Here is a 21,338-nt window from a genome sequence, read left to right as displayed (position 1 = left end):
GAGTCATAGCTGACTCCAAGATGAACATGAGCCAGCAGTGTAACAAGGCCATCAACAAGGCCAATCTCACCTTGTCATGCATTAGCAGGTACATGACCAACAGATTGAAGGAGGTGATCCTCCCCCTCTATGCGGCATTCGTCAGGCCACAGTTGGAGTACTGTGTCCAGTTTTGGGTGCCGCACTTCAAGAGGGACACAGAGAATCTGGAGAGGGTTCAGAGGAGGGCCACCCACATGATTAGCGGACTCCATGAAAGACCCTACAAGAGGAGGTTGAGGGATGTGTATTCTTCAGCCTTCACAAGAGACATCTGAGGGGAGACCTTGTATCCGCCTATAAGTTTATCAAGGGAGGACAACAGGGAATTGGAGATGCGCTATTTACCAGAGCATCCCTAGGAGTAACTAGGAATAATGGGTGCACACTAGTGGAGAGTAGATTCAGGTTAGACATTAGGAAGAAATTTTTTACAGTAAGGGTGGCCAGAATCTGGAATGGGCTTCCAAGAGAGGTGGTACTATCATCTAACTTGGAGGTCTTTGAGAGGAGGCTAGATAGTCACCTGGCTGGGGTCATCTGATCTCGGTCCTCTTTCCTGCCGGGGCAGGGGGTCGGACACAATGATCCTTTGTGGTCTCTTCCGACTCTACAATATATGAATTATATTCTCACTAATCTGAAATGCTGGTAAATCTGGATTTAGGATAGATCAGTCAACATAGCTTCATGCTCAATTGATCTGCCACATTCAACAATACAAAAATAAATCTCACTGAAAGCACATAGCTCAAAGAACTCTGCAACAATTTTAACATTGTGTAATATAGCAGTTATTAATTAAACGGCTTTTTAATGCCAATCCCCACATGAACTCATACAAACTATATTTCTTGGGATGTAGCAACATTGGAAGGTATGCTGAAAGCCTAATCCTGTAGCCACACTGTAAAATATTTGGCAATGCAATGCTATCAGGGATCTTTGGGATTAACAAATTCCTAAAGCTAGCTCTGGCTGAGAACCTAGTGGTCGTAGGAAGCCCATTAAATGCTCTGGAACCTCCCAAAATTCTTTGCATTTCTGAGCTTGCTTAAGACGGATTCAAGGGCTTTTGATCTTGGTTCAAAATTTTTTGGTAGTGGTTGTTACTGCTCTTTGCCTTGCCCACCAAACTCAGAATACCAGAACTAGAAAAGGAACTTCTTTGAAAAGACATTGAGAATGAATGACTTCTTTATCACAAAGTTGAGTAGGCCAAGTCACATCATTTAAAGTAACATACTCTGCACACCTTCCCCCCCCCATCACAAACAATCCTCCAAAATCACAGTGCATTTCTTAAGATGGGAAAGGATACTCCAAACCTACCCCTACCTGATCTTCTGCTCTATTTTCTGCTCCAAGCCCTGTGCTTCCTGCCTGCTCTTCTTTCTTTCCAGTACTCCCTGCCCTATCTGCTGCTTTGTTTTCTGCCCCCCCCAGTCTTATCTACTACTGTGCTGCCAGTCCCCTCCCTGATCTGAGCAGGCCACAGAGGCTACATGTGCCACTTCTGGCACCAATGTACCAGGTTGGCTACGCCTGATTTGCAGGAACTTACACAAAGAACTAGTTACAGGAAAGAAGTAACAGTTTTGCTACTGCCTTTACAAGGATCTGGGCCCAGCCTTGTTGCTGTCCCACCATTCTAGGAAGCTCCTGTTGACACACCCGAGCTGTCTCCTGGGATACACTTCCTGGACACTACAGTTCCAAAATGACTTACTCTATGTTACAGTCAGCCATGACTCTGGAAATATCTTTGGTTTTTGGAAGGCCAAATGTTGAGAAGAAAAAAAGAAAAAGGGAATATCTTACTTGGGAGCTATGCTACATGAGACTACACTTCATGCATGTGCATGCTGTCATAGATATGGATGTACTCAATTCACAGGGCCAGCTGTTTTTTTCACTGCCCCTTCACGGCAATGGTGATTTTTCATGGCTTCCCCTATTCCCATGCCTCCGACTGACTGAGGGGGATGGGAAACCCACCCTCTGCTGAGAGAGAGACAGCCTGAGATGTGGAAGCATGTAATTAACATGCAATTAATACAGGCTCAAAGCCATGTTAACTCCCTTTTCAATTCAAGTAATTACCTCCTACTGTTCAGGCTAATTGCCCAATTAAAGCTCTAACCTGCAAGAAAGATTGCAGGGCTACAAAAACCAGATTTTTGAAAAATCTCTGCCTACTTCTGTGATAGGGACACAGGGACACAAGAACACAGAGAACCAGCAAAATATTTAAGAAACACAAAGCACAAAACAACAGCGATTTAAAAGTAAACCAGGAGACTTAAAAAGCACTGTAAAGCATATTTACACAGAACCATGGTAAACCTTGCATGTATTAACAATACATTTACAAGGTATATTTACAGGGCCACTAGAACACCAGAAACACACTTTTAAAGAGCAGCCTGGTCATCCAGAGTTCATGAACCCCTAGTGAAGCATGTGAGAACAGACCAGGTGCTGAAAAAAGGGGCAGCAGCCAGACCAGGAAGCTTGTAATTAACACCAGCTTCTAACAGCCAGGTGTTTACTTTCTTTACAGTTCAAGTAATCATCTCCTAATGATCACTCTCATTGCTCACTTAAAGCCCTCCAGGAAAAGACAATTGATTTCTCCCCTTCCCTCCTCCCTGCATTAAGGCTGCTGGCAGCTTGTTTGCAAATCCTCTTTCTTCTCTCCAAGGCCTTTGCCACTCCCCCCCACACCCTCCAAACAACAGGGCTCCAGCTTTTCAGGGATGATGAAAAAAATAAGTCACATAATCGTGCATTAAGTATATCTCTAGTCATAGGATAATAGGAAAGTAGGGCTGCAAGGGACCTTAAAGTCATCTAGTCCAGTCCCTGTTCAAGGTAGGATCATCCCTGGCTAAACCATCCCAAGCGTCACTCGTCTAAATCATCCCAGTTAAGTGTCTGTCTAACCAGGTCTTGCAAGTTTCCAGGGATGGAGATTCCACAACTCCTCCGGGTAGTTCTGGACTCTGCATATGAAAAAGGATAAAACGAGAAGGGGGAATTCAGATACACAAGCTGTACAAGGTAAAGTAGACAGAAAGTGCAGTGCTATAGCCAGGAGGTATGTTTAGTTTGGAGGAAGGGAGATTAAGAGAGGAGCATGAGGAAAGTTTTCAAATATATTAAATGCTACCATGACGAACAGGTAAAACAATTTCTCCCTGGCTGCACAGGATGCAAAGCAACGAGTTTAAACTATAGCAAAACATATTTAGATTAATTCTCAGAATAAACGTCCTTACTGTGAGAACCAGCTGCCCAGGAAAGGTGTAGAATCTTCTTCATTGCAGTGTTTAAGAAGAAACTGAATAAGCATGTGCATGGGATGACTTAACAATAGCCAATTTTTAATTTGTACAGAGAATTGGACTAGATGACCCCTGCAGTCCCTCCCAATACTATAGTTGTGTAGAATCATAGAAAACTAGGGTTGGAAGGGACCCCAGGAGGTCATATAGTCTAACTCCATGCTCAAAGCAGGACCATGCCCAACTAGAAGATCATCCCAGCCAAAGCTTTGTCTAGCCGGGTCTTAAAAACCTCCAAGGATGGAGATTCCACAACCTCTCTGGGTAACTTGTTCCAATGTTTTACTACCCTCCTAGTTCTTCCTAATATCTAACCTAAACTTCCCTTGCTGCAACTTGAGATCACTGTCCCTTGTTCTGCCACCTGCCACCAATGACAACAGTCTAGCTCCATCCTCTTTCAAACCCCACTTCAGATAGTTGAAGGCTGCTATTAAATCCCCTCTCAGTCTCCTCTTCTCTAGATTAAGTCCAGTTTCCTCAGTCTTTCCTCAGAAATCACATCCCCCAGCCCCTTCATCATTTTTGCTGGACTCTCTCCAATTTGTCCACATCCTTTCTGTAGTAGGGGGAAGGTCCAAAACTGAACATGGTACTCCAGATGTGGCCTCATCACTGCTGAGTAGAGGGGAATAATCACTTCCATGAATCCACTGGCAACACTCCTACCGATGCAGCCAAGTACACCATTAGCCTTTTTGGCAACAAGGGTACACTGCTGGCTCAAATATTCAGCTTATTGTCCACTGTAACCCCCCAGTCCTTTTCTGCAGAACTGCTGCCAAGCCAGTCAGCCCCCAGCCTGTACTGGTGCATGGGATTGTTCTGTCCCAAGTGCAGGACTTTGCACTTGCCCTTGTTGAACCTCATTATATTTCTTTTGGCCTAACCTTTCCAATTTGTCTAGGTCACTCTGAATCCTAGCCCTACCCTCCAGTGTATCTACTACTCTCCCAGTTTGGCATCACATGCAAACTTGCTGAGGGTGCACTCTATGCCATCTTCCAGGTTGTTGATTAAGACATTGAACAAAAGCAGCCCCAGGACCAACACCTGGGGCACTCCACTTAATGGCTTGATGTCTAGTTGGCAACCAGTATCGATTACTACCCTGAACCCGATGCTCTAGCCAGTTTTCTATCCACCTTACAATCCATTTATCCAGCCCATAGTTCCTTAGCTTGCCTGCGAGAATGTTGTTGGGAGACCATATCAAAAGCCTTGCAAAAAAAATAAATAAATAATAATAATAATAATAATAATAAAAAAAAAAAAAAAAAAAAAAAAAAAAATCGATGTACATCACATCCACTGGTCTCCCCACATCCACAGAGCCAGTCACCTCATCATAGAAGGCAATCAGGTTGGTTAGGCGTGACTTGCCCTTGGTGAATCCATGTTGACTGTTCCTAATCATCTTCTCCAAATGCTCAGAAATTGATTCCTTGGGAATCTGTTCCATGATTTTTCCAGGGACTGAGGTAAGACTGACTGGTCTGTAGTTCCCTGGAACCTCCTTTTTCCCCCTTTCTTAAATATGGGCACTATGCTTGCCCTTTTCTAGTCATCCAGGACCTATCCTGACCACCATAAGTTTCAAAAATGATGACCAATGGCTCTGCAATCACATCAGCCAACTAAGCACCTCACTCACCTCAGCACCCTCAGGTGCACCCCATCCAGCCCCATGGACTTGTGTACATCCAGCTTTTCTAAACAGTCAATAACCTGTTCTTTCCTGACTGTCAGCTGTTCACCTCCTCCCTAAACTGTGCTGCCTGGTGCAGTAGTCAGGGAGCTGACCTTTCCTGTAAAGACTGGGGCAAAGAAGTCATTGAGCACTTCAGCCTTTTCTGCATCATTGGTCACTATGTCCCCCACCCCCATTCAGTAAGGGACCCACACTTTCCCTGAACCTCCTCTTGCTACTGACATACTCATAGAAACCCTCCTTCTTCCTCTTCACAACCCTTGCTAGCTGCAACTCCAATTGCACTTTGGCCTTCCTGACTTCATCCCTGCATGCCTGAGTAATGCTCTTATAACTCCTTCCTATTTATTTTTCCCAGTTTTCACTTCTCATAAGCTTCCTTTTTGCGATTTAGTTTACTGAAGAGTTCCCCGCTAAGCCAAGTTGGTCTTCTGCTATACTTGCTAGTCTTCCTGCAGATCAGGATGGTTTGTTCCTACACTCTCGTTACAGCTTCTTTGAAGTAGAGCCAGCTCTCCTGGACTCCTCTCCTCAGTTTGGCTTTCCAGGGGATCCTGCCCATGAGTTCCTTGAGTGAGTCAAAGTATGCTTTTCTGAAGGCCAAGGTCCTTACTCTCCAACTTTCCTTTTTTCAGGATCCTACACTCAATTATCTTGTGGTCACCGCTGCCCAAGTTGCCATCCACCACTACTTTCCCCACCAACTCTTCCCCGTTTGTGAGCAACAGGTCAAGAACAGCATGGCCCCTAGTTGGCCACACCAGGAAGTTGTTTCCAGCACTCTCCAAAAACTTCCTGGATTGCCTGTACTCATCTGCTAGGAGGCCAATACAGCAGTCAGGGAGACTGACATTCCCCATGAGAACCAGGGCATGTGATTTTGAACCTTCCATTTGCTGTTTAAAGAAAGCTTCGTCAGACCAGGAAGAAGTGGTGGGTGGTCTATAGCATACCTTCACCACAACATCACCCTTGTTGCTCTCCCTTCTAACCTGAATCCAGAGACTTTCAATAGGCCTATCTCCAGTTTTATACTGGAGTTCTGAGTAATCATATAATTTTTTTTACATGAAGTGCAACTCCTGCTCTTCTTCCTTGCCTGTCCTTCCTGAACAGTTTGTACCCATCCATGACAGTGTTCCAGTCACAAGAGCTATCCCACCAAGTGTCTGTTATTCTAATGTTACTTAAAAGAATTTAATTTTGGACAAGAATTTATTTCCTTTCTAACAAAAATGGGTTTGCTATTAATCCTTACATATTTTATTTGGTGTAAGCCAAAGAACCTGAATAAATATTACTCTAAAAGCAGAGGTGGCCAAAATAAAGCCCACCAACTGACTGGATCTGGCCCACAGCTACTCCTGCAGCACTCTACATAGGCCAAGTCCCACCGGGGCAGCCTCCACTACACTTCTGCAGTCCCAGCCCGCAGTCAGCACACAGCTTCAGAAAGAGCTATTCCCAGTGCGGCTGCAGGGGGCCAAGTGCTGCTCTGTTCCCCTCACCTCCAGCAGTGGCTCCTCTTACTCCTGACCCTGCTGTGCTGCTCTGTGCAGTGGGGGGAGTGCTTCAGCTTGGCAGCTCCTGCGGCAGGCGAGGAGAACAGGGCAGCACCGAGTTGGCTACAGCTGCACAAGAACAGCCCCGCAAGAAGCTGCACACTGACCGGGGCCCGGGCCAGGGCTGCCAGGCACGGGCAGGAGCACATTGTGGCCTGCCCCAGGCAAGCCATGGCCCCACACAGCCCCACAGGGGCCAGCCACAGCCTGGGTGAGCTCTCCTGTCCTGACCTCCCCGCAGTTCCCCACAGGGCAGGGTATGCAGAGAAAAGATCCTGCCCTTCCTGCTCTGGAACACTGCTCCCTGCCCACCCAAAGTCCCATAGGGAGTTTTGGCAAGTTGTATTTGGGGGAAAGCAGGGAAGGACAGGGCGGGGGAGGGTGGAGAATACTGACCCAGCCTATAAGAGCTCAGTAAAACTTCTCATGTGGCCCTTACTCCCAAATAATTGCCCACCCCTGCTCTAAAAGAAGACAACTGCTCTTCAGTTGACCATATCTTGTTAGGCATAGCAAGGAGACAAAACACCTGATCAAAGCAATTCCCACAGAAGTGTTCATAAATTACCAAATTATCAACTAAACATAAGATCATGCTGTTTAAATAAAGTGTTGTTTGGTAGTTTCATATTGTTCCTCTTCTCCAAATAAAGCAAATTGATTATTATCTGTCTGATTTGGGAATTGTAACTCACCCCCTTTGGATCCTTCACAAAGTAACTTCCACTGGATCCTTGGGAGATTCTTTCCGGAAAAACTGCACACTCTATAGCTTGCTCTGCTTTTAAAATAATTTCAGCAAATTCTGGATCATCCAGAAATGAATTCATCTCTGCAGTACTTCCTGAAAAATAAAAATTATCCTAAGTACCACAGAACCATTGAAATGAACATTAACAATAAGTATAAAATGAAACTAGTAAAAGTTAAGCAGGAAGAAGGCACTAGTACTCCTTAGAGATCAAAAGGTGATACCTTTCAATGCCAATGGGCAACACCCCCATTTACATCAGTAGGAGGTTTCTTATTGGTTTCAAGAAAATGTCTAAAAAAAGTGAAATGCCAAGTCAAGCATTTCTGTCAATCCATCTGAGCCCATCATAAAAATGTTTGCTTTGCTCAGGACTTGTATATACAGTGAAATATATTAAAAATAAAACACGAGTCGTATACGCTTCAAAAACAGATCTGTAAGAACATACGTTACTTAAAAGCCTAAAGCTTTTATTGATCATTTCTATTAACGTAGTTGTCTACCTGACTCAAGACAGGCATAAAGATAGTGGAAAGCAAAGCATTTTTAAAGAGCACTAAAAATTATTGAGGATACTCTCTACTTAACAGGTTTGCCTAATATTCTTGGTAATCCTCTTCCACAATTTCAGATGCTATAATGCTGCTCACCAACCACTTAATGGGCAGACAACTGGCAGCTGGCTTCAGTGGCCTAATTATTGCTAGCTTTAAAGCATTCAAATGAACCAATCATGAGAATTCTTCGCATATTACTTAACACAAGCTATGACTAGATTTTACCTGGCTCTGCTAACAGGACTTCTAGCAACAGCCACTAGTGCCAACCAGCATCCACCTGCACACGCTTCTGACAGTTTATGCGGCTCCACTCAACAGCTGTATTGCCAGAACTAACTGCGGAAGCTTTACTCCACTCAGCAAGGGTAAAATAGCTCCGTTGTCAGAAAGGGGGTTTCTGTTGCCTGAAAGAGTGTGAATGCACAAAACTGACAACAGGACTGGAGTTCTGCCAAAAGAAATTTTGTAGCGAAAGCCAGGCCACAGAACTTGTTCATATTTGTACAAAGTTACACCAAAAGTCATGATTTTAATTTTATTACTGTTTACATACTCTCAAATGTTTTTATTGAAAGCTCTGAAATCATAAGTATTTGACAAACTTTCCACATTTTTGTATTTAAAATCACTATAACTTTATTAATGTAGAAAAAAGGTTGTAGCCATTTAGCAAAGAAATTTGGGCTTGTCTGCATAAGAAGTTGTTTAGAAAAGGCTACTCTCAAACAGCACCAGATGTAGACACCTATTCCAGATTAAAGCGTGCCTTGTTTCAGTTTAAACGTGGTTATCTAAAGCAGTAGAAAAGCAGCCTTTTTGTAATAGTAATTCTCAATGCATCGATGCATTGAGAAAAACTGTCTCTGAAAAACTCCACGTGCAAACAAGCTTTTACTCAAAAACACTCCCAGTCTTCTCATGATTTCACAGCCCACCTCCATTTCCACTGAGGAAACATCCTCTAGGTGGTTCAGCAGTTTTTAGGGGTTTTTAAGATACAAAAAAGTGAGAGAAACAATATCTCTATGTTTTCTAATGCAAACTTATCAAGAAACAACAAAAAGGCAGGATCAACGGCAGCCTGTTCTCCAAGGACCACCAACTAGTAGTGCCTGCTGGGCATTATGAGACCATGAGGTAGTACACTGATTCTCATCATACTTTGGGTATAACTTTGTTTTAACCATCTTTAAAACATTACTGAAATGAAGAAAAAGTATCATGACAGTATTTTTGCTTGACATCAGCTATCCACAGGACTACATCCAAGTCTGTTACAGATTACTGAACTGCTTTATGAAAAAAACAAACAAATATGAATTCAATTTTCTACAGGAAATGAGACCTTTCAGTAGTTCTCATCCCTTTTCTGAGCTCATCCTTCCCCCAGAATAAACATCACAACACACAGCTCAGCAGTATGAATTTGCCTGTTATACACTGTGCAGTGAAATCAGAGCTATGATCATACATTGTGCTCAAAGTATGATCATGAGGAACTGGGGGGGGGGGGGGGAGAACGAGGAAGGGAAGTTGTACACATTAGATTTAAGGCTGCAGCACTTATTCTTAAGGCAGGGCTCCTGTCCAGATGTTATTTCCACCCTACCCCCCACCTGCCACTGTTGCTCCTGCCATGGCAGCCAGGTTCTTTGGGCTCCCTTCCCTGCTACTGGGGGCAGAGCAATGCAATGGGAAGGGGCTGGGGTGCCCAAGCTCTAAGCACAGCAAGGGGGCCAGGTTGCTCATCCTGCACATAACAAAGGAAGGAGCCAGGCTTCTCCCAAAACACGTGATCAGTGCCCAAATCCAGGAAGCAAGGAGAGTGCTGGTGCACATGCAGCAGGGCAAGCTGGAGAGGAGCAATTCTCATGCAGCAAGCAACCTCCAGGTCTGCGGCCTGTGCTACGTGTGGTTCCCAACACTGCCGCCTAGACAACATGTGGTCCCCAGCCCTGCCTTACAGCATATGATGATACGGACCTAAGGATGAAGGATAAAGGTTAGGATAAAGCTGTAAGGATAACATTTGTCTGTGTAGGCATTGAGGGGCTGCCTCTAGATTACAGAATGAGCGACCATCACAAACTTCATTGTCTTCCATTCCAAGTTCAGGTTCTGAACTTTCTTAACCTGCTTTCTAACGTAAAAATTGAGCAGTACGAACATCTTAAAGAAAAAAACCAATAAAACTATACAAATTCAAACTTCCCATTTGGGAAAATGGGAAAGAGAACCAGGACAAAGGCTCATCATGTTGCTTACAGAACCATGAGAAGTTCTTCAAATGCTTGTGACAAAGGCGTTATAGAAACATACAGAACAGTACGTGTCGCAGATGTATAGACCATTTATAGGGAATCAGAGGCTCAGCAAAAGTGTCAAGTGTGATGCACTGGAGAAGAATACCTTCACTCAATGATGGGCCTACAAGGCAAATCTGAGCCACATACCCAAGTCATTCAGCCTGTGGGCCTCCCCACATGGCTTGCAATTTAGTGATGGGAGAGAGAAGTGGCAGCATTGTCACAAGGGTGGCAATTAACCTGCCACTGCTGCCCACATAACCACAATTAACCCTGCCACTGTCCTGGCATAACTACCTTGGGTGGGATCCTGAGCAGGTCACTCCTCATGACCAACGGAGCAGCCAGGCACAGAGGAGGGACATCAACTAAAGGGCTTTTTTAGCTGATGCACCTTACTGGGGCCCCGAGTGAAAGAAGCCAGAACCAGCCAAGCACCCTGAGGGGCTGAGAAGAGGTAGGGGAGCCCTGCCCGCGGGCCCCCTCGCAGGTCTGCACAGAGGGCTGGGACGTGGCCGGGCTCCGAGCGGGGCGAAGCCCCGAGCAACAGGCCGCGGCGGCGGCGGCACAAGGGCCCCTTATGGAGCAACTTCAGGCAGGAGCTGCGGCTGCGAGCAGCGACCCGGGCCGAGGCGGAGGCGGGGGCGGTACCTGCGGCGCAGCGCGCGTCCCTGTCCCAGGCGGCCCCGGCGCCCCGGCTACGGCCGGCGGGGGTCGCGCCCAGGAGCGGCTCCTCCTCGCCGTCCCCCTCGGGGCCCGTGTCCTCCTCCTCGCCGCCGCCGTCCCGCAGCCGCACGGCCCCGCCCGGCGCCGCCCGCGCGCCCGGCCATGAGGCCGCGTCCTGCGCCTCCGGCCCCAGCTCCGAGAACAGCAGCCGCTCGTCCGGCTCCTCCGCGCGCCGCTCCGCCATGGGCGCCGCCGTCGCTCACTGCCCGCCCATGGCGCCAGCTTCTCCCAGAGCCCGCACCGCGCATGCGTGTCCCTGGGGGGCGGGGCAGGGCTCCGTGCCAGCGCTCACCTGAAATAAAGGGCCAGCAACGCGGGAAGGCGGCACCGCGGGGGGCAGCTCACCACTCTGCCCTGTTCCGGCTGCTGGGCGCCCAGCCTTTATCCCGCGCTTCATCCTATCGCATTATATTATATTATATTATATTATATTATTCCATCCCTTAATATGTAATATAATATCTTATTTTATCATAGAAGTTAAGGGCTGGAATATTCTATTCTATTATGAGGCCATATGCTGTATTCTATATTATTATGACCCATTCATCAGAGCATCTGACCCAGCATTCTCTAAAGTGCTATTCCACCCCATTTAAAGCTAGAAAACACCTTTCCTTAGCTGTCAGTGTGCAAAGCGAGCTGCTGCCTAGCGGGTTTATTTGTGGCCGGTGTTTCTGCTCCAGCAGTCTGTTGCCAGGAGACTCCCAAGTCGCTGAAGGCCGATCTCCAGCCTTGCTTATGATTTTCTTACTGGAAGCATCAAATAATTTCCTGCAGCGGCCACGCTTTGTGAGGCCTGTGCCTGCGCTTCACACAGGATTCGCTTTTGGTTGCAAAGTTGTCCCCTGGAATTTGTTCTTTTACGATAACAGATCAAGTTTTGAGATCATGGCTGAAAGGAAACTTGTTGAAAAGAGTGTAACTGATGTTGGGATCAGCTGATGTCTGTCTGGGGATAGTGTGAAACAATAGAAGAGGTGTGACCTACTCTGTTCCCTCCATGCATTATTAACTCTGAAACCTAAATAGGATTCAGTTACAAACACTTAACTGTGTCGCCGCTAATCAGAACAGATCCTGCTCACAGAAACATCCTGCTAATTTGCTTTCTTCCAGAATCCCACACTAGCCTCTCTTTCATGGTAACAGTTACCAGTCCCCAGCATCTCCACTTTCTCTCCCTCCCAACAATTTCTCCAGTGCACTGGCCATCCAAGCCTCTTGTTTTCATGTGAAAGTAGAAACGCTTCACTAGGTATGCGTGTTGTTCTGGGTTGCTATAATCACATTTTGAAAGTTGCCTATTATTATCTAGACAAGAGGTTATCGTTGGTTGTATCCTTGTATAAGCCCTGAGAAGCCCGCAGTCTTGCCTTGTTGAGGGATCCTTTCATCAGTGCAGTACCCAGTACTTCAGTGAAATACACCTGCACAAAGCAGTTATATTTCAGGATCAAGAATCACAAAGTAAAATTCAAGTGGGAGCAATATCAATCACTGTACAACTTGGTGGTGTACTCAACATACCACTTGAAAAACTGAGGTTCCTTTGTTCAGCGATGGATACAAGTAACAGTCAGACAAATACCTAACTGGTCTTTGTTTTATCTCATCTTAACTGCTAGCATTGGACTTTGGAGCCAAGTTGTGTATGATTTGCTTATATTATTATTAATATCAGAACCATGTGATAAAATCTTATTTGCATTTTTTAAATTTATTTTTGTTGAATTTGAGCATATTTGGCAAAATGTATCCCTAGTATAAACCCAAATTAATTAACTTCTTATGCTTGGTAATTTTTTATGTGAAGAGGGGAAATACAGGGCTTGATTTTCCAGTCTTGCATGTCATAGTCTTTCATCTTTGTGCAAACTGGGTGTAAAAAGTTACCAAACCAGAATGGGAGAATGTTACACTTGCTCTGCAAAATGGATCATCAGGCCCAGTGCATCTCCACACAGGTATATTAGTTATATATTATGGTGTTTAGGCTATTTCAGTATGCAGCTACTGAGCAGGGCAAGTGTAAAATTATTTTCTTTCAGTAAAGGAACCAACTGAAAACTCTTCCTATCTCCTTTTCCTTCTTCAGAGATGTATTACTGTATATGGGAAGTATTAACACAGTTTTGATCTTCTCCCTGTGTTATGGAAATTCTGTGATTTTTTTTTCACACGCCCATAATCTGAACAGTTTCTCTCATTGCTCATTCATGGATTTACAATGTAGGGCTCAAAATATTAGTTAGCAAAGGCCCATAGTTAAAAGTAATCTTTTATTAAATATAATTTACAAACTGTCATATTTAATTATCTCAAATTTCTGGATTAACCATTAAGTACTAATTATTAGTTTAAATAAGTGCTGAAATGTCTAGATTACTTCTTTTCGTTGATATATTCCATCATTTTTTCTTCTATTTGAACATCGAAACTAATCCATCTAACTATCTCTCTGTCTAGATAGTTATAATTTACATTTTACAGTTTGGAAACATAGGGACATAGAGGGAAAATTCCAAAGAGGATATGTAGAAGTAGATTTTCATGGTTGCTTTATTAAATTGTGTGGGGTTTGGGGTTTTTTTTGCTTTAGCTGGGCGCCCTCTGGTGATACTTTCAAATAAGGAATAAAACAAAGATATTCCTTAAAGTGATACTAGTCCAGTAGATTGCAATAGGTGAATTTTAAAACAAAAAATTTTTATTTCTAAGATGAGGGTGAGGGAATTAATTTAAAACATAGCTTTTCTATGTTTGAATAAGCTAAATAACCTTATCAGTTAAATTATGAACAGAAAGACAAATAGGTATAGCATTACCTCATCAAGAAGTCTCACAGATCCTTAATCAAGCTGATTACAGCTACAGTTTATTAGTTAGAAAAGTCACTATGTACCTTTCCACTGTTATTTAACTTGCTAAAGATAGAACTGTAATGTGAAAGAAAACTTCAAAAGTAACACTTCAAAACTAAGTTGCTAGAGAACAGGTATATTTCTTCAAATATAAATATTCTAATTACAAAATTTGAAATCTAGCCAGAATTTTGTTTAAAAAAATATCATTCCTTTATTTCTGCTATAAAGAAATAGCCTCGCTGGTATTTTGTGGCGAGACCAGTGGTGGCCTGTACACTCTCTCAGAGAAGAAATAATGAATGCAACTGGTTTTCCAGAATGACAAACAGCTTGCCTACAACTCTTCCATAATAGCTATGCCACCATCTGTTGCATAGGCAAACAGAAGGAGTTTATCTACCCATGCAGGATCTCCACCTGCTGTTTCAATACAAGCAAAGCAGACTAAAGCATACTTCTGTCCATAGAGAAGTGTCTTTATCCAGGGATTGGTATAGCATGCCACCACTCAGGTCAGACCTGACCAAAGGCTTGTTGAATAAGACGACTCCGATTTTTTATTTTCTTTCCTATGAACAGTCAAATAAGCAGATAAATTTGTTCAACTAAATGGGGAGAAAAAGTTCACATTTGTGTATGATTTATGAGAAGCTTTAAAGAGTAAAGATATGTGATGAGGATGTGACAGATAGAACCAAGAGAGGTAGTTAGCTGTGTTACTTAAGTCAAGCAGTTATAGATTAACTAATAACTATATACAAGATAAGCTTTTGTGAATTCAAACTTATTTCATCAGTTGCTGTGAAAGGACAAGCATAGAGCATTAAGATAAAACAAAGAAAAGTTAAGTCATTTTTGATAGTGGCTGTGCTGAATGATGGCAAGTGGAGACATCAAAATGGACATCAGTCCGTTCACTCAGTTCAATAACTACTTTATATGTAATGCACCCCCTCACATAGCAATTTCCCGAGCTTCTCCACCTCGACAATGTCCTGCTATCGAAGTAATTGTATGAATGAAATTAATAAATATGTGACTATACATCTGTATACAAACAAAATACAAGGTATTACTGTGATATGAAAATAATTAATATATCATATTCTATACCTAATAAAAATAACTCTTAATCTATATCGTTCTTTCTCCTTCAAGAAGGAACCCAGTATTTTGAAATCTGACAGCCATATACACAGAATATAATGTTCTGTCTTGCAGAGAAATGTTGAAATGTTCTAAGTTTTCATAGCATGCTGTCTTCTAATACTTTTTTTTATGTTAGTTTTATCAAACACAATCTGCCATAAGGGTCTAATATTTATATAGGACCTAAAAATAACTTGGTCAAGAAACAAACACATTCAGCTGAAGCAGTGAACTGCGCATATAAATACCAAAGCAGTGTTCTTAACAAAGAGTTGACAGGTGCTACAGAACTTAAACTCATTTAATACAAAATAATGTGCTGCTGATTTTATACAACAAACATTTGAAATAAAAAAATGTTAATCCTGTCTAGTCTAAATATCAAACTATGTAGTGTTTAATAAAAAAAATATTGAAGCAACTAAAAAATGTATTCTGTACACCAGAGGTTCTCCACTTTTTTAGACTCAAGACGTTCCTCAGAAAATGCCAGCTTCTAGCTTTTACTCGTCCTTTTGACTCTTGACAAATAATAGAGCAAGTCTTCAGTTGAAAAGAACTCAGATAGACCCTAACAGGTCATAAGTTTTTTTGACACTGTGGATTTCTATTGAAAATCTCTGGGTTTATCTTGTGAATCGTGTAGCTGTCTTAAGGGCGCTAATCCTGAGTGGCACTGCACAGCACCTGAAAAAGGTGTCACGGCACCCCAGGGTGCTGCAGAATTCTGATCTGAGAATCATGGTGTACACCCCCCATGGGCCCGATCCTGCGTATATTAACACACATGCTTAATTTGGGGCATATATGCAGCTACCTTTGCTTACATAAGCTATCAAGGCAAATATATGGCGGATAGAGGCCTATGTATGCTTCACATCTAAAGCAAGAGTGCTCGGTGGGCCAGATCCAGCCCTTGTCATGCAGCCCCCCTCAGGGTCCCAGTGGGTCTGAAAATTTGGCAGCAGCGGAGTGGCAGCGGCACTGTTTCCCTGCTGTCACATTTCCAGACCCCTGGAGAGTCCCATGAAATGGACAGTATGTCCCTGCCTGCTGTACCAGACTCGTTGAGGTGGGCAGGGGACACGTGGGGCCCAATTTGTTTCTCAGAGCCGGGCAGACAAAGCCTTGCTCGGACCCCAGGTGGGGACCGCACTGCTCTGGGCAGGGGCTGGATTAGAAGCCACCTCCTGACGACCCCTCCAGCCTCACCCTCTGATTCTATGTGGGGGCGGAACTTGCCTCGTGCAACACGCCTGAGGGGCCCTAGGACCCAAAGCAACTTGCGGACCAATCTCCGCGCTCCAAGGCCTGGCAACCCCGCCTACGGCCGGCAATGCGCAGGCGCAGACCGCGAAGCGAGGCCCCCTGTGGGATTCAGGCAAGTGAGCGGCCTGCGCATGCGCAGGACCAGAGTGTGACGCAGCCGAAGAGGGACCAGCGGGCACCACCTGCCCACGTGTGTGGGAGAACGAGTCCCGCCCCGGGCGGTTCAGTCACACTCTACCCTGGCGCATGCGCAGACTGCTCGTCTGCCTGAATCACGCGGTTGCACCACGGGTAGTCCATTTTCCCCGCCTGCTCCATGAACGGCGAGAACTTCGGTGCCAGCGAGAGGCTGGTGGCTGCGGCCTACGTGCGGCAGGGGGCGCAGGGCCGCCGCGCGCACGAGCTCCGCCTGCGGGCGCTGCTAGAGCAGGTAACGGGAGCCCCCCGCCGCTCTGCCCCCCTCCCCGGCGGGCGCCCCCTGCCGGCGTGGCGGTGGGAGCGCAGGCCCGCTCCGCCCACGGGCGCCGGGAACCGGCTGAGCCGCGGGGTGGGGGCGGGGCGCGCCGAGCGCCCGGGGTAATTCTCGTAGTTGCACTTGTACCATCCCTTCCGCGCTTGTACGATAAATAATACTCCAAGTGTTCAGAGTGCACGTTGATGTTTTCCTGTCATTAAATTTGGGGAAAAAAAACCACGTCAGTCATGGGCAGCCAGAGCTGAGCTAGCTGACTTGATCCTGTCACTTCACCACTCCTCACTCCCACTGAATTGGGGTTTCATATGGGCGCTAAAGTGCGGGCCGGCAGTATTTCAGGCATGTACTTGGTAGCCGTGTTGTTCTGAGACAAAAAGACATACACAAATCTAGAACTCCTGGTTCCAAAAGGCTACCTTTTATTAGAGAAACTGCGAAATCACAAAAATACATCCTTTTCAGCTGGCTTTCGGGCTCAGAGGCCCTTCATCAGGCTCTCAGAAAAGCATGGATGGTAAAAAAGTCCCCATAGGTAGGAAATAAACTTCATTTTTGCACAGAGGGAGCTGGAGATGGAAAGCTGAGTGCATGAGAGTGTCTTTGTGGGTTGTGCTGAGTTGCTCTTTGATCAGGTACAATTCCTTCCCTGGCAAGCAATGTTTGCCATTTAACTGGGGACTCGCACTGAGCAATATAAAGTAGTTGCATAATGATCTGGTAACTATTGTGTAATAGTACTAAGCTTAATTTTAAATGCTATGTATGGTCTTAAATCAATAGAAAGTCAAAGGGGTTTTGTGCTGTCCCCATTTGTAACTTACAGGCATGTACCTAATACAGTAAGTTGCAAAATAAAGTGTAGAGCAGCGGTTCCCAAACTCTCACAGATTGCACACTACTGATTTAAAATGATACAACCTTAAGTAGCACCAGCAAATTTTTGTCATATAAAGTAATTATAGTAGATCTGTTAACACATACCACTGGTGGTACCCATACCACAGATTGGGAGCCACTGGCGTAGAAGATTTACAATATGCAGACCTAAATTGCAAAACAAAGAGAGAAGAATAACCATAGTAATAAATTCAGTGTAACCAGTCAGGGAAAGAGTTAAACAAAACATCATAGTGGGCAGTGTCAAGTAGAGGTTGCAGGATGTGATAACAGTATAAGGCAGAGGCAGGCAATTATTTTGGACAGAGGGCTGCTTACTGAGTTTTGGCAAGCCATCGAGGCCAGCATGATAGGTAGCCAGGGAAGATAAATATTAATTTTCTAAATTTTTTAGGGGCCCCTCGGGCCGAATAGAATGGCCTGGCAGGCCACATCCGGCCCCTGGGCCACATTTTGCCCCCACCCCTGTTATAAGGCAACACGATGTTATATAAAAAAGAAGGTAACTTCTTTGCATACTTATCCGCATGCTTATTTGCGTAGTTTTTTTTCCAGCATACAATAGTTGTTAAGAAAATATAATAATTTGAACTTCCGATTCAATCATTTCATATTTAAGACCTGGCAGCACTGGTCACATGGGTGTTACTCTGGGCTGCTCCCCCTCAGGCCCATGCAGAGTCCCGGGAGGCCACCAGGCTGTCCCCAATCGCCTCCATCCTTCCGCAACGTGGCTGAACCCAGAGCGGGCCATGGCGTGGCTGCCTTCCCCTGCCACTTTTCTGAATGGATCCAGCAGTACAGCTTCTGGGGGGCTTCTAAACATCATCGTGAGGTCTTAAATACGAAATTATCAAATTGTAAGCTCAAATGATTGTATTTTCTGAAAAACAATTGTACACTGAAAAAGTATGCAAATAAATTATCATCTTATTTACTTTATATTGCTCACTGTAACTTTCCAGTGACTGAGTGAGAACTGGGTCATCAAAGTTGAAGCATTTCTTTATTTTAAGGCAAGCGGTCATAAGAAAGCACTGACAATGAACCTGAAAGTTAGATAAGACTCCCTGAGACAGACTTGGGTTTTGCTTATGCTGCATCAGTTACATGCCTTTTGAACAGTTTAGTATTATCTATCATACATCAGTTAAAGATTTAAATTATTGTGCTTTCCCTGGGTCTGGGGCAGGGTGAAGCTTCAGAGCAGCTCCTGAGCTTGGCTCAGCAGGGACCAGCAGAAGCAGGGAAGGCAGTGAGCAGAAGGTTCCCCTTTCCTGCCCCTGCTCCTGGGGCCAGGCAGGGTGGGGAATCTCCCCCCCACCAATCTAGCTGTTACTGTTCCCAGCCCACAGGTACCACAGCAGGAGTGGGCAGGAGCGACTTTGACACTTCCGTGCTGGTGCTGGTGGTAAGGTGGGGAAAGCAGTAGCAGCAGGGAGAGGGGGGCAGAGGGGAAGGGGAATCTTACCTACTTTGAGGACTTTAAAGAAGTTCCTGGAGGCTGCCACAGCAAGGCGTGTCCTTACCAGTTGTGGAGGGAGGAGGCTGGGAATGGCTGCTCCTGCAACCCCCTTTGCCAAGTCCTTGATCTGCCCCTTCCCCTGTCCCACAGTTCACTACACCCCCCCAATTGCGTGAAACTGGCTGTTCTAGTACAGAGCAAGAATTCTTCTGCCCCAACCTACATTACATGCACTTGCCCCAGTCTGATTTGGGATGTGGGGGAGGTGGTCAGGTAGCTAGAGAGGATTACTCCTGGTTCTAGGTTCCCAGGGCGCCAGGTGCTCTGCGGGGTTGCCCAGTGTCTCAGCAGCTTTTAAACAGCACTGTCCTCCAAGCCGCTTGGCAGTCACATTCCATTTGTAGCAGTTTACCAAGCTTTGGGCATCCCAGGCTGATAAAATTTGGGCTGGGTGTGCATGGCTAGAGTGGTGTAATCCTGCGTTTGCATTCCTGGGATTTGTGCCCAAGGTCTCCACAGCTTTTAAACAGCACTTTTTCCCAAGCCACTGGTCCCTTTCATTCTATTCCTGGCAGTGGACATGGGGACCTTGGGCAGCACCCTGGGAACCCAGAAGCAGAAGAACATGGAATCAGGCTGGAAGGGACCTGCAGAGGTTATCTAGTCCAACCTTCTGCCTGAGGCAGGATCATCCCTACCTAAACCATCTATACAATCCATAATCTAATGTCTACATATGATTGTCAACACACTCTACCCAGCTGGCAACCTCTTACCCCTACCCCAGATTGGCCTGGGATGCCCTAAAACCTGGTCAGTTCTCACCAGTGGAATGAAATTTGTAAGTAGTTTGGAGAAAAATGCTATTTCAAAGCAGTGGAGACCTTGGGCAGTCCCCAGAATACCCAGCTGCCTGGGAACCCAGAAACAGGCTCAAACAACGCCCCCCAACCCCCGCAACCATGGCCACTACTAAAGAAACTCTTCTTAAAGCAAAGACCTTGGACAGCTCCCTGGCCTGGAGCACAAAGCCCCTTGGAAGGGACAAGCAGGAGCAGAGTAGTTCCATTCATCTCTCCCTCTGAATCACCTAGCCATACCTTCACCCCCAAATCAGCCTGCAATGCACTGAACCCTGGCACATTGCCAGGAATTCAAGTAAACTGCTTGATGACATTGGGTAAGTGCTCTTTAAGTAAGTGCTCTTTAAGTGTCACAGAGGCTCTGGGAGCTCCAGAGCACCCAGCTTTTGAGAATGCAGAAGCAGAGTCATAGCTGCACCCCCTCCCCCCCTTTCTTGCACATACACATACACCCAGACACCTCCAGTCAGATTTTGGTAATATGCAAAGATGGTCTTTATTGAATTCAACTGCTCTCTGTCACGTGAGGTGTTCAAGAAGAGGCTGGGCAAGCACTGGCCAGGGATGATCTAGAAGTAGTTATGCCTATGCTCCATTATGGGTATTCCCCATACTTCTAGGCTTGGCTGGTTTCCGTATGAGATTGAAAAGGAATTTCTGTCTCTTTCTGCTGCTGCAAGTGCTGGGTTGTTCTTTTTTTCCCGCCTTCCTCAGAAGCATCGGGGGTTGGCTGCAGCTATGGCTGGAGATTTCACGTGAAGTATGCCAGTGCTTATGCTGAGACTTAAACCCAGAGATTCCTGCTTATATATCGGGACCTACCAAATTTGCGATTTTTGTGGAAACTACAGAAGAGCATGGTCCCCATCAAAAAATGTGAAATCAGAGGAGCGGGGGAAGAGAGCTGCAAAACAGAAAAAGATGGAAAGCCCTGGTACCTTGAAGCATAGAGTAAGGACAGGAGGGGTAGAGATTTTCATGGCAGGGTGCAACGGGCCACCCCCCCCCCAATGCCTCTGGTTGGCTGAGGGCCTCTAGAAGTCCTGCCCCTCCCTGGAGATTGACAGATGGCCATCTGTCAATCTCCAGGGAGGGTTGGATTTCCAGGATCCCTCCGCCAGAGGCATTGGAGGTGGGGGGAGGTGTGTGCTGTGCCATGCTGTGCCACAAAAATGGGACTCAGTGCCATGCTCAAATTGCAAAATTGGGTGCAGCCACACCAAATTCATTAGTTCCCTAGTTATAGCAGAGGTGCTGAGTACGTGAGGGCCTGTGTACCCTGGCCCCTCTTGGGAAGAGGGCTGTCACCTGAAATGTGTAAAACTTTCCACATGTCCATGATTTTAAC

The 21,338-nt window shown here is 45.4% G+C and overlaps 2 protein-coding genes across 3 annotated transcripts in view; one reads left to right on the top strand and one right to left on the bottom strand.

Moving 5' to 3' along the window:
- PI4K2B (phosphatidylinositol 4-kinase type 2 beta) overlaps positions 1-11,245 on the bottom strand; it is a 40,877-nt gene extending 29,632 nt beyond the window's left edge. The window contains exons 1-3 of one of the 2 annotated variants that reach the window (XM_059721614.1): positions 10,931-11,016; positions 8,196-8,377; positions 7,355-7,503 (exon numbers count right to left, since the gene is read on the bottom strand). In XM_059721614.1, coding sequence (XP_059577597.1) covers positions 7,355-7,489 — 135 coding nt within the window. In that variant the 5' untranslated portion in view covers positions 7,490-7,503; positions 8,196-8,377; positions 10,931-11,016. Of the gene's footprint in view, positions 1-7,354; positions 7,504-8,195; positions 8,378-10,930 lie in introns of both variants that reach the window. The other variant, XM_006260430.4, reaches the window with a different exon arrangement.
- Positions 11,246-16,449: 5,204 nt separating this feature from the next.
- The window catches only part of SEPSECS (Sep (O-phosphoserine) tRNA:Sec (selenocysteine) tRNA synthase), a 55,092-nt gene continuing 50,203 nt past the window's right edge, over positions 16,450-21,338 (top strand). The window contains exon 1 of the mRNA XM_014607761.3: positions 16,450-16,720. Within this exon, the coding sequence (XP_014463247.2) occupies positions 16,607-16,720 (114 nt within the window). The 5' untranslated portion in view covers positions 16,450-16,606. The remainder of the gene's footprint in view (positions 16,721-21,338) is intronic.

The sequence above is a fragment of the Alligator mississippiensis genome, chromosome 2, assembly GCF_030867095.1.
Source record: "Alligator mississippiensis isolate rAllMis1 chromosome 2, rAllMis1, whole genome shotgun sequence".
Taxonomy (NCBI): Eukaryota; Metazoa; Chordata; order Crocodylia; family Alligatoridae; genus Alligator; species Alligator mississippiensis.
This window is presented reverse-complemented; position numbering and strand designations above follow the sequence as displayed.